General features: G+C 46.6%; 1 protein-coding gene across 2 annotated transcripts in view; it reads right to left on the bottom strand.

Moving 5' to 3' along the window:
- Positions 1-227: 227 nt before the first annotated feature.
- MED12 (mediator complex subunit 12) overlaps positions 228-14,915 on the bottom strand; it is a 35,145-nt gene continuing 20,457 nt past the window's right edge. The window contains exons 27-44 of one of the 2 annotated variants that reach the window (XM_066334017.1): positions 12,105-12,284; positions 11,868-11,939; positions 11,432-11,592; positions 11,179-11,340; positions 10,982-11,093; positions 10,672-10,761; positions 10,203-10,312; positions 9,575-9,710; positions 9,141-9,302; positions 8,219-8,596; positions 7,737-7,887; positions 7,333-7,538; positions 6,831-6,911; positions 6,423-6,640; positions 5,679-5,835; positions 2,900-3,058; positions 2,656-2,737; positions 228-656 (exon numbers count right to left, since the gene is read on the bottom strand). In XM_066334017.1, coding sequence (XP_066190114.1) covers positions 613-656; positions 2,656-2,737; positions 2,900-3,058; positions 5,679-5,835; positions 6,423-6,640; positions 6,831-6,911; positions 7,333-7,538; positions 7,737-7,887; positions 8,219-8,596; positions 9,141-9,302; positions 9,575-9,710; positions 10,203-10,312; positions 10,672-10,761; positions 10,982-11,093; positions 11,179-11,340; positions 11,432-11,592; positions 11,868-11,939; positions 12,105-12,284 — 2,661 coding nt within the window. In that variant the 3' untranslated portion in view covers positions 228-612. Of the gene's footprint in view, positions 657-2,655; positions 2,738-2,899; positions 3,080-5,678; positions 5,836-6,422; positions 6,641-6,830; positions 6,912-7,332; positions 7,539-7,736; positions 7,888-8,218; positions 8,597-9,140; positions 9,303-9,574; positions 9,711-10,202; positions 10,313-10,671; positions 10,762-10,981; positions 11,094-11,178; positions 11,341-11,431; positions 11,593-11,867; positions 11,940-12,104; positions 12,285-14,915 lie in introns of both variants that reach the window. The other variant, XM_066334018.1, reaches the window with a different exon arrangement.

The raw sequence follows: 14,915 nt of genomic DNA on the forward strand, positions 1-14,915 counted from the left end.
TCCTACAAAGCTTGTACAAACCTTTGCAAGTATGTGAACACCAGCTTATGAAATAAACAGGGAAGAGCTTTCCTTTCCCAGAATGAAATTGTTTAGCCTTCACAAAAGCTAAAAATGCAGACATTAGATCTATTGAGGAAGAGATGAAGACCATGTGTGGAAGGTGCTGCTGGGCTGTATTGGGAGGAGTGCTGAGGAGGAAAGGCAGGCTCTGAATACACACTCAGTTTGCAAAGTAAGCTCTCTGTATTCATCCGAGAATGTCTGCAGTACGGAGTTCATCTGGTATAAATAAAGTACAAAATTTTACAATGTCTTAATCATTATTTTAACAAAAATACTAAAAACTGAGTAAAAACTGAAACCAAAGTGGGAAGAGAGACTATCAGCCACAAGGGATCTCCATAAACATTTGTAGAAATTGTATAGTAAAAACACTTTCTCTGTACAATAAAATGCTCCTCCTGGCATCTCCCTGTGGGACAGACAGCAGCAGCACTGGGGGCACAAGGACAGAGGCTGGGGGGCTGCCTCAGAGTGTGGGTCAGGCTGAAGAGGCTGTATCCATCCACAGTGATGTCTCCCTCCTGAATCAGGCTGAAGTGCCACAGGTCAGTAGCGTCCAAATGGGTTGTTGTTCTGCTGTGTTTGTGTATCTGTTGAGGTCAAGATAAAGTTAAACAGTCACAAGGTGTAGTTCAGAAAAGAGATTCTCCTCCCCACATCACCAGTGAGGTATGAGGAGTGTCACAGGGCATGAGTAGGAGAACATAACCACTGTGGTACTGCCTTTGCTGCAGATCTGCCTGAGCCTTTGGGCAACAGCACAGCCAGGGTCCCACATTCTTTCAGGAAGAGAGAGAGATGTTCTAGTCCTGATCCTGAAGTGAAAATCTCTCCACCCCTCATGGTGGAACTGGAGGACCATAACAAAGCCCCAAAAGGTGGCAAGTAGCTGGGAGGATGAATTTATTGACTAATTATTTCTGATTTTGAAAGAAAGTCAGCTCTATATATAAAATTACACAACTTCTGCAGCCATACAAGCTGCTGAGCTAGCTAGTGTCACTCATCCTAAAGCACTCCCAGAAACCAAAGGTTTCAGAGAAAACCTCCCTGTCAGTATCTCCACATAGACTAAAAGGACTTCCAGACGGCACAAAGGCAGGAAACATGGTAAAGTTACATTCAAGAACCTCATGAACTTCTGAACTGCTGGGACTGCTGTTTTCTGATTTACAATGTTCACAGTATATATGAGTACTGTCCAATAGATACAATTCTGTAGTTTCTTTTTCCTGAAACGACATCAGCATGTGTGGCCTTAAGCCACTAAGTTAAAGGGGCTGAGTGTAACCTAGCTGGCCTGCTGCCTTCTCAACTCTTCTGGACATTCAGGGATACCCTGGAGCCTCCTAAGGCTACCTATCCTGAGCTCAAAACATCTTTGGCCCCCTCCTGCAGGCTGGTCTTGGTTTACTTCCCGCATTCCACTCCATCCCTGACATTACAAATAAGAACTCCAGATGCTTCCAGAGGTGCAAACCCAAGGAGGAAGCATGGAAGCTGAATGCTGACACAAGGCTGCATTGTACCCACACATCTATTCCAGATACAACAGCTCTATTTGCTGAGCAAAAAGGCTACAAAAATATGGTTATTTTGCTAAATTCAGATTCTTATACAATGTCTTCCTATACTTGAATGTCCCAGCTGAGATCCTCTGGCACAGACTTATAATTTGTTAATCAGGCTAGTGGAAAGCTTAGCACATTAAAACCTGGTTTGGGGAGGTTTTTGGCCACAAGGACTAAGAATTTTCCATCAGGGAACAAGCATAAGTACAGTTTCCAAGTCCCCCACTCCACACATTACCAGATCTGGCACAGCCTCACCCTCAGTGAAAAAAAAAAAAAAAAATCCAACCCAAACCTATCAACCATGCTGCTGTCCATTTCTGAGCATTTTCAACAGCATTTCTGCCATTTTTACAGAAGAAGAGCCAGTAAGGTGACAGAAGACAATGACAGCAGGCAATTCAGAAGGGAACAGCACAGACTCTGAATTCTGTACTGAGATCCTCCAGCCAGTAATTCAATACAGATTACAGAAATACAGAGCCACTCTGAACAACATCTATACCATTACCCTGTTGTAACCACCACAAACACAGCAAGTGTGCAGCTACACTTCCTAGAAAATCCCTACTGCCTCCAGGAAGTCCTGTCTGGCTCACAATATAACCACAGTGTCTCTGGGTCATCCACCAAGTGACTGCTCCAGGATTAGCCTCCCTATTCCTCTCAGAGGTCACCTGCAGCAGAGAAAATACCCCCAGCTGATTTTAAAGCTGCACACTGGATCCTTTGAGGAAAGCTGTGTGGCAGTCCCTGCAATGGCTCAGCTCCCTTGCCCCTCTGCAGGCAGCAGGAGGAAGGTCTGGAAGGTTGCTCAGGGGCTGGCAAGCACTACCCTCCCTGCTGCTGTGTCCCCTTGGGCTGGTAGTTCTAAACCCTGATGCCACTTCCCTGCCAGCATAATTTATGTCCTCAGACAGAACAGTCTGGCTTGGCCTTGCTTCTCTACACCAGAGTACCTGCAACAGAAAACAGCAGGGAGGAGACTAGTAACAGGATCAAGAACACTCAGGCTTACTGGAAAGCTGCTGCTGAAGCTGTCGAACCAGAGCAGCTGTTTGCTGCTGCTGCTGTGTCTGCTGAAGGCCCTGGCGCTGGAACTGTAAAGAGAGAAACACAGTTAGAGCCACACCACCTGGCTGGCAGCCTCAGCACTCACACAGGCCCTGGGAAGCTCAGGGAGGGAGAAAGGGGGGGATGTAGGTGGAGTACTGCTGGATCTGTGCTGGATCACGTCCCTGTGCCTCCGAGGGAACACTCACAATGGGCTGCTGGGGGGGAAGAGCCTGCATCCCCAGTCCCGGGGGCTGGCCCTGCGCCTGTGGCTGAGGCACTGTGGACACCTGGGGCTGCTGCTGGGGCTGGGGCTGCGGTGGCTGGGGCTGCTGCTGCTGTTGTTGCTGCTGCTGTTGTTGTTGCTGCTGTTGTTGTTGCTGCTGTTGCTGTGAAGACAAAAGAGAAGGGACCATCAGGGAACTGTCAGGGAAATGCACACAGCACTGGGGCACGGCAAAGGCTTAAGGAGGAATGATGTTCCATGCAGTAAAACACCCTCATACACCATTTTCCTTATAGATTTCACCAGGACTTCACCCTAGGCTGAGAAATGGCAAGAAATACAGGGACAGCAACAAAGTTTTCTGCAAGATGAGGAATTCACAGATGATAGGAAGAGAACTCAGAGTCTACTGGTCATTACTAGGAGTAAACAAGGTGCAAGAATACAAAACTAAGAACTCAAAAGGCTGGCTGGTTCATCTCCTGCCTCCTGGTTAAGATCGGCAATAATGAATGATGAGTATTTGCCTGACTCATTCTCAGATTCTTTTCAGAGGTAGCAACAGAGCTCCTATAATCTCCTTACACAGTCCACTCCAGGTCAGCTACTCCTACTACAGGAGTTTTCCCTAATCTCTACCCTGAATTTCACATGTTGTGTTTTAAGGCCATTCTCTGGTCCTACAGCCTAGGGATAAGAAGAGATAAGGAGTATTTTTCCTTTCTTTTAAGATAAAAAATTTGGAGACTTATCTCTTCTGTTGTCTTTGTCTCTGTAATACAACACATCCAGCTATTTCAGACTTTCCTTCTCAGTCATGTCCCTCAACTCTTCAATCTATCTTGCTGTCCTCCCCTGCCACTCATGACAGCTGGTGTTACACTTCAATAAAAGGATATGGATAAAACTGGATTCAGTGCTCAAACCCAAATGTTTACAGAATTAGTTATACTGAGAAGAATATTCAGTGTGTTGGAGTCAGAACATAACCATAAATCTCAAGGTTTTTCATTTCTCCTAAATTTCAGACAATTCTCCCATCTGTCAATGCAGTTTTTAACCCTCTAGATGAAAAAACAAAATTCCTAGCAGAAATAAAAAAATACTAATGCTATCATAACAAACCCAGCATGGTGATGGCAGGTACAGCTCCAATCACTGGCTCAAAGAACAAGGTTCAAACCTTGAACAGACTCAGAAAACAAACAAAAAAACAATCAGGAGAAGGAACAGTGTCTTATGAAAGAAGGTTAAGAGAACCTGACCTTTGGAAGCTGCAAGTGCCTCCTGGGAATGTACATTGGGCAAAGAACAGTGAGAAAGAACAGCCAGAGAACACGACACAGTGGACAACAGTAATACATACAAAACCTAGTCATGAACACATTGGATCAAGGATTCAAGCCAAAGAGAATGAGCTCCTACAACAGCCTTCCAAGTTCTACCAGTTTGGTCACAGGTTCCTGATATGGATGACCTGAGTACACAAGAAAGCAGAGGACTGACTAAATGAGCCAGGATACCAATTTCAAGTCCTACCTTCTTGCAGCAGCTGTCTACCAACCCACAGAAGACAAATCAAAAGGCCACCCATCCTTTCCACAAGCCACTGCACCATGAAAATCAGCTCTAGCACCAGGCACCTGGCACACTTCAGGTAACACAGCAGAAGCCACACTAATGGGATAGCCTGGGCATTCCACCTTTGTGGGTTTTTTAAGCAACCAAGCAAAGTCAGCTAAAAGCTGAAGGTATACATGAAGTTACTGAGCTAGGAGAAGTGCCAGCAATTTGTCTGAGGCACGTTCTTCTAAATATGAGTGATGGAGAATGCCGAAAGAAACTCAAAGTGAACAGTCAGAGGGTGCTACTTATCGAAAGGACTAAAAGTTGCTGACCATGCCAGCGGCAGTTCTTTGGTCCAGTGCAAGGCAGCAATTCTCAGATACTGCTGACTGCAGCTTTCTGCAGGAACCACTGTCTCGTTCAGGCCACTCTAAACAAAAAGACTCAGCATTCTGCACCGTAAAGTCCCCCTATATGCCACAGGTTTGCTAGGCCTTGTCATAAGGCACTGGATTCATCAATTAAACTACTTGTGTTTATCTGTCAATTCAATACATTTCTGTAATTCCTAGAAATATATCTTTATTTCATGTAAGAATTTAATATGCATAAGATCATAATGCGAACCCATGAAAAACTCATGTCTGTTGACTCATGCCTTGTGATCTTCTTTGAACCTAGAGAGCTGGGTCTAACAGTTGGATTTGGATCAGTTTTTCACCATCTGCTGTAAGAAATGGATATGTGGACTGATTCATGCCAGATTTTTTGCCACTGTAACCAATACTTATTTTAATCTTAAGAAATGCAGATGTGTCCCTAAAGATGATCTTGAACAACCTTCCTGCTCTTTTGTAGACAGGGTGGCTTTTCACTTTGTTTCTAGCTCCAGCCACACTTGTACAACAGCTAACTTTCTGCACAATCTACTGGCTCAGCTGGAGCAGAAAGAGGTGGGACACAGGCCAGAGGACTGAACAGACTTTTAGCTCATGCTGGGTGACTGGCACAATGCAGTGCAGCAGGAATCTCCATCAGGAGTGGCCGGCTCTAAGGAAGGGAAAACTGCCTAGCAAATTATCACAGACAGCCCCCAAGAGAGTGACATCTTTCCTGACACAGAGGGGCAGAGGTAAGCAGCACTGGGCAAGCCTCCTTCAGCTCCAGCAGCCTTCCTCCTGTCAGCAACCACTCACCCTCAGCATCTGTTGCTGCTGCTGCTGCCTCAGGTACTGCTGCTGCTGTTGGTCAGGAAGGATCTGACTGGGTCGGATTCCCGAGGGGACTCCCTGTGGACCCAAATGGTTCATCCCACTCATCATGGGGGTCTGCTGTATTGACTGATGAGGAAACCTGCAAGAGACAAGGACAAGCTCAAGGAGTAAAGGATTCACAGGCAGCCAGCTTTCTTTAATCCAAACACAACTTCTGACTTCAACGAGACAGCCCAAATAGCCCCCTGCAATCCATGCTGTCTCTGCAGAATATTGAGGGACACAAGGGCTTCTCAAGGGTTTAAGACAACGTGTTTTTCTAGAAGCCCAAAGTAACAGTCATCATCTGTTCTGCATGGCTTTCCTGCTGGATTTATGCCTGTTCAGGAACAATAGGAATCTCAGATTTATCCCTTTGATGGCAATTTGCTGGTTAGATTTAAAACCAAAACTCTAACTTTCCCAGTTATTTTTTCCTCCTGTTTTTCTATGCCATCTTTCTCTGGCTAGCAATACAATTTCCTGCCTACAACTAGCATTTCCAAATTTCACCCTATTTCTCTGTTTCTTCCCTGGACAAAAAGCTGGATAAAGATGTTTCTCTGAGGAAGCAAAGTACAGCATGGAGAACGGGTTTTTTACAGTTTGCTGTTAGAGCTGTGTGAGCAGAGCAGGGAAACCCTTAATGAAATAGAGCTTATTAACATCCCATAGGGCAGGAGGTACCTCTGTGTGTTGCCCAAGGTGTGCCCATAGCCAGGGGCCTGCTGGTGCACGTAGCCACTTGGTCTCTGCTGCATCTGTCTAACAGGATCCACTAGAGCAGGATTAGAGCTGGGATGGGAATTCTGATAGGGCTGACCAGAATAGGTAGGAGGTACCATCGTGCCTGACTGGGAGGGGTGCTGCTGAAGGCCTATGTGGGAGACGTAAGGAGTGTAACCCTGAAACGAAACAAAAAAGCCTTTTTAGTCATGGTGAAAAGGAATACAGGACATAAGACATCAGCCTCCTGCAAATACTGTCACAGAAAAGTTCATTAGGGAGAAGAGCCAAGACTTTTCAGGGTTTAGCAGCAAGAACAAAGCTGCTGCCCTGTGCTGGAAGCAGATCCCAGCCCTACCTGCAACTTACCTGGGAGGGCTGCAGTGTTCCATAAGATGGGGTTGGAGCCATTTGACGCACAGGCTGCTGGCCCATTATGCCCTGGCCCTGCTGGAAGGCAAGAGAGAAATGCTTTTTCCAATATCTCCAAAGGGCAGGAACACTGCTGCTCTCCTCACATCAGCTCCCATGAAACCAGAAAAGTGGCTTCACTGCTTAACCTACAAAGTTGCTGCATAGCAGGCACTTCTGTCTCACCCTGACCTGGGACAAACAGGCCACTAAAAAATCTGCCACCCCCAGCCAGGACATGCCTCTCTCACTCCCCAGCAGCCATCTCGTGACAACCTCTTCCAACTGTTAGTGACATGGGCCCACAAAGCAGGTGCCACCAGAGGGACAGACACAAGAAACAACATCTTTCCAGAGCAGATACAGAGTTGGGCAGTTCTGGCTAAAAGGAACAGCACCTAACAGCCTGGCCGTGCTATACTGTGCAGTCAGCAACAGCAAGGGCACAGCTCTGACTTACCAACTTTGCTTGCAGCTGCTGCCTCAGTATCTGTCCTTGGGACACTGGAGGCTGCTGCCTGTACACTGCTGGCTTGTAGGAGGGGTCAATGCCCATCATGCTCCCCATCCCTGGAGGCAGCACACCACTGTAGGGAGGGCGGCTCTGAACCAGTTTTCCCAGTGGCATGCGTACGGGTCTGTAGGATGTATCCAGGCGAGGGCCACCTGCAAGAGGAAGAGAAACAGGGAGAGCAGTCACAGCTACTGCTGCATCTCATCACCCCAGAATGACTGTTCACCACTGCACTGTTCACCACCTAGACATGACAGGCAAAAGGAGACAGTCCAGGGACCTGCACAGGACCATCTCACAGAAAAGGTTCCCAGAGAGGTGAAGTATTTTTGGCTCTCCTGTGCACCTACCTGCTGGAAGAGGCTGATTCTGGGCATAGAGACCTACTGGTGATTGCCCGTATGCCAGCCTTGACATGGTGCTCCCTGACTGGTGATGCAAGAGATCTGTAGGCATACCAACTCCATATGGAACTGCTCGGCTAGGGCCCAACACAAAGTCCTGCAAAGACAAAGCAGCAAGAAAGATCAATGTGTACTGGGAATTCATGAATAGAGGAAGAGTATTAAAGGGTTGAAAAGTGCACAGGAGGAAGCCAAGGATGTTATCTCAGCTGGGCAGACTCCTTTCCTCCCACGAGGGATTAGGAAAGTGTTTGCCTTGCCCCAAGCTAGAGCGAGCAGGATAAAGCTCCAGTACTCCCAGCAGAAAGGAAACACATCACATCTTCAACAGACCACCACTTTCAGGCTCCTCAGGAAGACTCTAGGGAGTATTTTATGACTAAGAGTGGTGGACACAGGACATCCACAGCTGCTGGACAATCCATTACCTCAGTTTTGCTGGCAGATTGGTTGCGTTTCTTGGTTTTGCTCTGTTTCTTCTTGCGTTCTTCAGTGGAGGCGGCAGGATTGGAGCTTGTTTTGTCAGCCTTGGCTGGTTCTGCAGTTTTCTTCTCTGGCTCTAAAGCTGCAGGTGTAGGAGGCTCTTCCTCTTCAGGGGGCAGTGGCAATGGCTCCAGGTAGTAACTGCGGGGCTTGGGTTTCAGGTGTGTGTGATACAGAAGAAGCCTCTGCTGCTCCTCAAACCTGGACACCTTGCGATCCACCCGGACTGTCCCAAACCATCCCCAGGAGAGTGGGGCTGAGTGCTTCAAACCCTCAAAAAGATCCCAAGGAGAAATCTTCTGCTTTGTAGAGACTTGCAAACCCTTTAAAGTGAAAGAGTTAAGAATATTCAAGTCCTTGTTGCACCTATGAGGACACAGGTAACTGTGACTGTGCCTTCTTCAGGCTGTAATCCAGATCTCTCAGTAAACAGTCTGAGCCCTTGCTAATGGTCCTTGCTCCTCCAGGTGGCAAAGCAGTCATTTCTAAAGGCCTTCATCAACAACTGTCTAGTCTCCTTCATTCCATCTCTGCCAGTCTCCTGGCACACTGACTCCGCCCATTAACTTACGTGAGAGGGTTATGTGCTTCTCTTTACACTTCATATAACCATAAATACAACCCCCAAATTTAGTTAACATGTCAGGTCACAGCAGCATGCTATCACCAAGCATTAACACCCTAGCTTTGCCCTTTTTGGACATGGTTATGTGCCAGCTTGTCTGTGTGCAGCCAGCCACTTCAAGCTCGTCAGGGAATGAGGCACTGCATACAGATGCCTCCCAAGCTGTGCAGACTTGAGGCATCAGAGGACATGGTGATACCTGCACTCAGGAGCTGTGATACAGACAAAAATGCTTCACTTACCTCTTTCTTGAAGATGGAATCGAAGCCGGCTATTTTATTGCCTTTAGTGTCAATGAGGGATCCCTGAGGTTCACAGGTGATGACATCTCGGGTCTGCTTGGGAAGTGGTAGTAGCTGCCTCACCTTCTCCAGGCTGTCAGACTGACGGTCCCCCAGCTCTTTCTGCACAAGTGGAACAGAGAGGACTTGAAGAATTTTTCAGGAAAAACCATCCAAAGCCCAGCTATGCCTCTTCTGGTACTGGCCTCCATCCCAGCATAACTTCTCACCTTTGCACCCTTCAGGCCTACAGAGTCATAGGGGTCACCCTCACTATTTCATCTAAACAGCAGAAACAGGATAGGTACTGTTCATGAGACACAGGTGAATCTGCATAGTTGGACAACCACAAGACAGCATGCTCTGGTTCCCATACAGGACCTAGTGTCCCTCACCCTGAGTTTCTTGACAAGATTCATATATGCCCGCTTGTTCTCCTCCATGCTGCCCTGAGAGATGCTGGACATATCAGCAGCCAGGGTGCCATTGATGAGAACACTCAGCATGTCCAGCACGGTGGTGAAGAGCTCACTGTTGGTCAGAGCAGAAAGGTCAGTCACCTAAAAAGCTGACAAAAAGCCTCTGCCATCATTGCAACACCAAACACTATTAGACTGTCAAGACTACCACCCACGTTTAGAAGTGTCAGTCTTCAGAATAACCTCCCACACTAATCCTCCTTTTCCTTATACACTACACTTGAGTTTCCTCCCACTTGAGTTAGGTGCAGTATCACAAATTAAGACTGGACTCCTCCATATCCATTCAGCACCTCTAAAAAGCAGACTCAGTTCTTCCCTGCACATCTCTCTGCATCTGGCAAGCCAAGTTTGTTCTGAATATGGCAGAGTGCACTTGGCTATTAGGACCTAAGCTGTAGCCTGCTGTTACTCTGAAGTCTCTTTCAGCTGTCACTTCTGACAGATCATCTAGAGAAACAGCCAGCTCACATTAAAAACAGGGCCATGTTAATAACTGCCTCCCTTGGGAAGTGTACAGACCAGAAATCAGACTGAAAGTTACTTGTTTGACTGCATGTCCACAGTGCCACTGCTGATGATGTCCAGGAGAAGCACGGCCCATTCAGTTGTCTGTTGTGTGCTGCGTTGGACTGTGTCGAACATTCCTCCCACCTGGCAGAGAAAGAGGAGTTTAGTCACAAGGACACCGAGAAACACTGGGATTCTGAAGTGAGAAAGGAGCTTAAAGGAGCTTAATTCCCACTGAGAGCTGCAAAGGCATTCAAAGGGGAAGGCACATCTACAAAAGAGACCAAGCATTTGGATTTCATCCTGGTGAAACAGAGCAAGGGAGTTTATCCATGCATCCTGTCCCACTCAAGGCTCAAGACCTAGAAGCAGCACAAGTGTCTCTCCTACTTCCTTGCCTCAGGACATATATAGACCCTCAAGTGTGTGCTTGTTCCAAAGGAAAAAAAAGGCAGACAACTCTTCACCCCAGATGGTTAAGCACTTTTTCTGCAACTGCTCACCAAATTCAGCCGCAGTTTCAAGGCCTCATGCATCAGCTGCTTGGCTTTGCAGTCATCTTGGTACTGATCTTCTCGCCAATTTGTAACAATCTAAGAAATACAGAAGAGAGGACAGATCTCACCAGCTGTATGCTGAAGCTCAGAGAGAGTAGCTTGTACCACTCACTGTCTGGTGACTCAGAAATGGTCAGCTCAAGCTCTCTATACCAAACAGGATAAGACAAGCAACATCCCTGAGGCCATGCTCCAGAGCCTGTCTACTGGAGGGGTGAGCTCCTGAGGAAAGCAAGGGGAGAAACAAGACCCCTACCTGCTGGACCTGGCTGTACAGAGAGGTGAGGAGGCCTTCCCGCTGCTCATCCTGACCTTTCAAGCACGTCAGCACCAGTGACAGAAATGGCTGCTGGCTCAGGAGGGACATACTGTGAGAGAACAGAGAAGGAGCTGTACTGCCAGGCTGGGCAATGAGCACAGCAAACACTGCCTGCCCTTTCCCCCTGGACTCACCTTTTCTGCTTCTGGCGGTCCCGCTCCTTGCGGGATGATGACCCTAAGTGTTGTCCTTTCTCCAGTTCTTCTCCAGCAGCTTTCAGCACGTGGCCCTGCACTGATGTTGGAAGCTTGGCAATCAGAGGGGCCACCAGCCATACTCCTGACCTCTCCAGGGAGCTGTGACAACACAGGAGAAGAAAGCTGTTTGCAATGCAATTTAAGATTCAGACTCGTCTACAGGAGAGCTGCATGCAGGCTCTACACCTACCTGAGGATGGGTTTGGATTTGTTGCTGGCAGATGTAGCACTTGTTGAGCTACTGATATTGTTGACTCCATTACCAGTACAGCTAGCAGAGCTAGTCTCTGCTGACTGCTGGAATACCTCAATGGTGGCCTTGGCTATGTTTTCTAACAAGGAGTTCATCTCCTAGAGATAGGGAAGAAAAAGACAGTCAAGTGCTTCTCTGAGAACACCTCCTGCTTCCACATTTCAACTCCAGTACAAACCCTTTGCCAACCTCCCCACAGCTGCTGCTGGGATCTCAGGCTCATTGCTTCCTTCTCATGCTTGGCTTTCACAGGCCTGACTCCCTCATTGTTTACTTTCTCCCCATCCCCATTTCTGCCAGGCCACCTCTCCACAAACTCACAAGCAGCCACTTCATCCTCCCCTGGTATGATCCCCTCAGAGCAGAAACTCACATTGCTTGCTGTCTGTTTAATCATGAGCTGCAGCTCCAGCGAGGACTGCCTCATAGTCCACTGGTCCAAATTCTGCAATGCACACACATACATATTTTCTTCACATAATTCCTTATCTCAGTTCAGACGACACCAACCCACACCCTCAGGTCCCACCATAATGGTGGGACCCTCAGAGGGCTGCATTTACACGAGGCAATTACTAGGACACTCAGATTCTGCCCCAGCAGCCTGCACCTGTAAGATGCGTTTAATCCTCTGCCGCTGAGGATTTTCTCCCTCCTCATTGTCCAGGAGCCGGTGTGGGTAACAAATCAGCTGCATCAGCCTCTGAGCCTGTGTGCTGCTCAGGACAGGATCCTGCAAGTCATTGCTGTCTTCACAGAGGGACTTCAGACATCGTTCTCCTACCCACTCCTGCAAGACGAAGGCAGAGTCAGCACAGTCAAACTGATGTCTGATTCCAAACCAACGCCCCTGCATTCAGTCTCAGAGAGATGCATGGAACACATCAAAATCATAAAAGCTTTATTAGTATGCAGTTATGCCTGATAATCATTTCTCTTCATAAACTGTACTATCCTGATTCAGCAGGCATCAGGCACAGCACAGTAATCAGAAGAGAGGAAACAAACTTGGACGAGTCAGCAGTAATGAAATACAGTAGCTGCTCTTTCTTTTGAGAAAATATTGGTGTGATTTAACAGTACACAGTCATTACCATGAGTAGTGTCCAGAGCTCCTTCAGAGCTCAGAGTGTCCAGAGTCCAGGCTCCTTCAACACTGCCACTTGGGCTGAGAAGATCAGAAGGAATCACTTAAAATTGTTTGGTCTATTTCCAGCACAACAAAGCTCTGGAGCTGTCCTAAGTTAGGTAACTCAGGGTTGCTGCTAGCACTATACCAGAACATGTCTTGGGGAAAAGCACATGCCTTAATTCTCAAACAGTGATGGAAAACACATTGCCATATTTAGTAAAAACCAATTACTTTATTTCTCAGACTCTGGAAAGGAAAGTGACTGACTGGATACAAGCCACTTATAAAGTCACATATTATTAGAAGGTAGACAGAAAACTTGTCAGCCTCATGACTTCAGTTGATGCTCCCTAAATGTATGATAATAATAAGGGCAGCAGTTTCCAAACATGAGGTAGGTGCTTCACTCAATTTACAGTTAACCTGCAGCATTTGTTAGTGCAGATTTTTTTTTCTATTTAAAATTAGGCAGATTCATTAAATTAAAATCAACAGAGGACTGCTATATAAGCACTTCTGCATCTACAGAGCAAGCCTCATCAGAGAATTGTTCCACTGAGAACTGACAACAAAAGAAGAGATTAGGATCCAGTTCATTATGCACAGGTGCTGATGCTGTGCCTAGAAATCTGGAAAGGCCCTTCAGCAGCGGACAGCACTCTGAGCACTGAAGCACAAAGACTTGAAAAGGTCAAAACTCTGGTTTGAAATCCTCATGAAACCACAACCTAGATCATTATCTTCATTCCAGATGAAGTTTGCACATGAGATGTGGTGACCTCTCCACTGCCTATTGCATTTCCCCACTTCAGTGCTGCTACATCACAATCTCTTAATAATAACCTTCTCTTTCTTGCCTAGGTAATGCACATATCCTTGGGAAGACTCTTTTTATTATTTGCTCAGCTTCTTATAAGAACTCAAGACTTCATTACCAACCTGCTTTATTGATATAAAGAAGAAAGAATGACATGCTGGAGGGAAGGGATGCCATCCAGAGAGACTTGGACAGGTTTGAGAGGAGGGCAATGGAACAAGTTACCCAGAGAACCTGTGGATGTCCCATCCCTGGGAGTGTTTAAGGCCAAGTTGGATAGGGCCCTGAGCAACTCAGAATAGTGAAGGTGTCCCTGCTCTTGATCTTTATGGTCCATTCCAACCCAAACCATTCAATGAGTCTATGAAGAAACCTTTAAATTAATTATAATCTGCTCATTCCCCATCCCCTCACAATGAAGTCTATTATAAAATACATGCCTGAACCTGAGAAATCATAACCTATAATTTAAGGCATTGGTAGCGCAAGTTCACTGCTCATAGAAGAGGTGCTAATATTAAAAAGAGCATTTTACCAGCCCTTTACAGCTGCAGGAAGCCTGCAAGAGCTCTGGCACAATTTGTGGTAACTCATGGGTGTCTACTGGAATGCTTGCTTCTACCTAATTCGTGCTGCCAACAACTGGTACTGACACTGCTACTCCCTGCTGTGCACAAACACTTCTGCTTACTTTGGCCCTTCCTACATAGACTTTGATCAGCAAGGGAATATCTACTTCTGTAAATGCTACAGTCAGATTCCGATGACATCAAGAATGTTGAATTTGTATTTAAAAATAGTTGGTTCCAGTTTCTTTTTGGTAAGCTGGTAACATTGCTGTGCAGTGAGCCAATTAATAAACAATAGCATGAAGACTACACACAGCATCAGTGGTAGGTTTACACATTAGTAATATAAAATACAGATTTCAGATTGTAACACCACATCTTTCCTGCCAAGAGAATAAAACTTATAACCAAGGCTAAGGATACGTTCCAACATCCATTTCCATACAGTATGGCCACTCTACTCTGCAACCTTATTAGCCAGGTTTCAGCTCCACAAGTGTCAATTTTCCACAAAGGAACAGATATACTGGTGCTGTCAGATTAGGCTAAGCAAAAGGCTTTTGTTGTCATTGTTTTAATTAAACAGGGCAATGCAAAGCCCAGGGATACATTAACAGCCTGGCTGCAAGCAACACTTAGGCTGCATCTTGAAAGACACCATTTATCATTTTAATAAACCATCTGTCTGTCTTTCTTGTGCTGTCTTCTCTGCCTTCAGCACACATTTCAACGTACCACTCCCAGCACTCCCCTGCTTGGACAGGAGCCCTGTGCTGTTGCCAAAGCAAAGGGGATGCAGTCCTTGCATACTGCAACACCTAATTCTTGAGCACTGCTTGTCTCTGTGCTTTGCTAACAGTGATCAATCCTCAGTACTGTCACATGACAGAAACATTGCAGGTT

The sequence above is a fragment of the Sylvia atricapilla genome, chromosome 21 (genome assembly GCF_009819655.1).
Source record: "Sylvia atricapilla isolate bSylAtr1 chromosome 21, bSylAtr1.pri, whole genome shotgun sequence".
Classification (NCBI taxonomy): Eukaryota; Metazoa; Chordata; class Aves; order Passeriformes; family Sylviidae; genus Sylvia; species Sylvia atricapilla.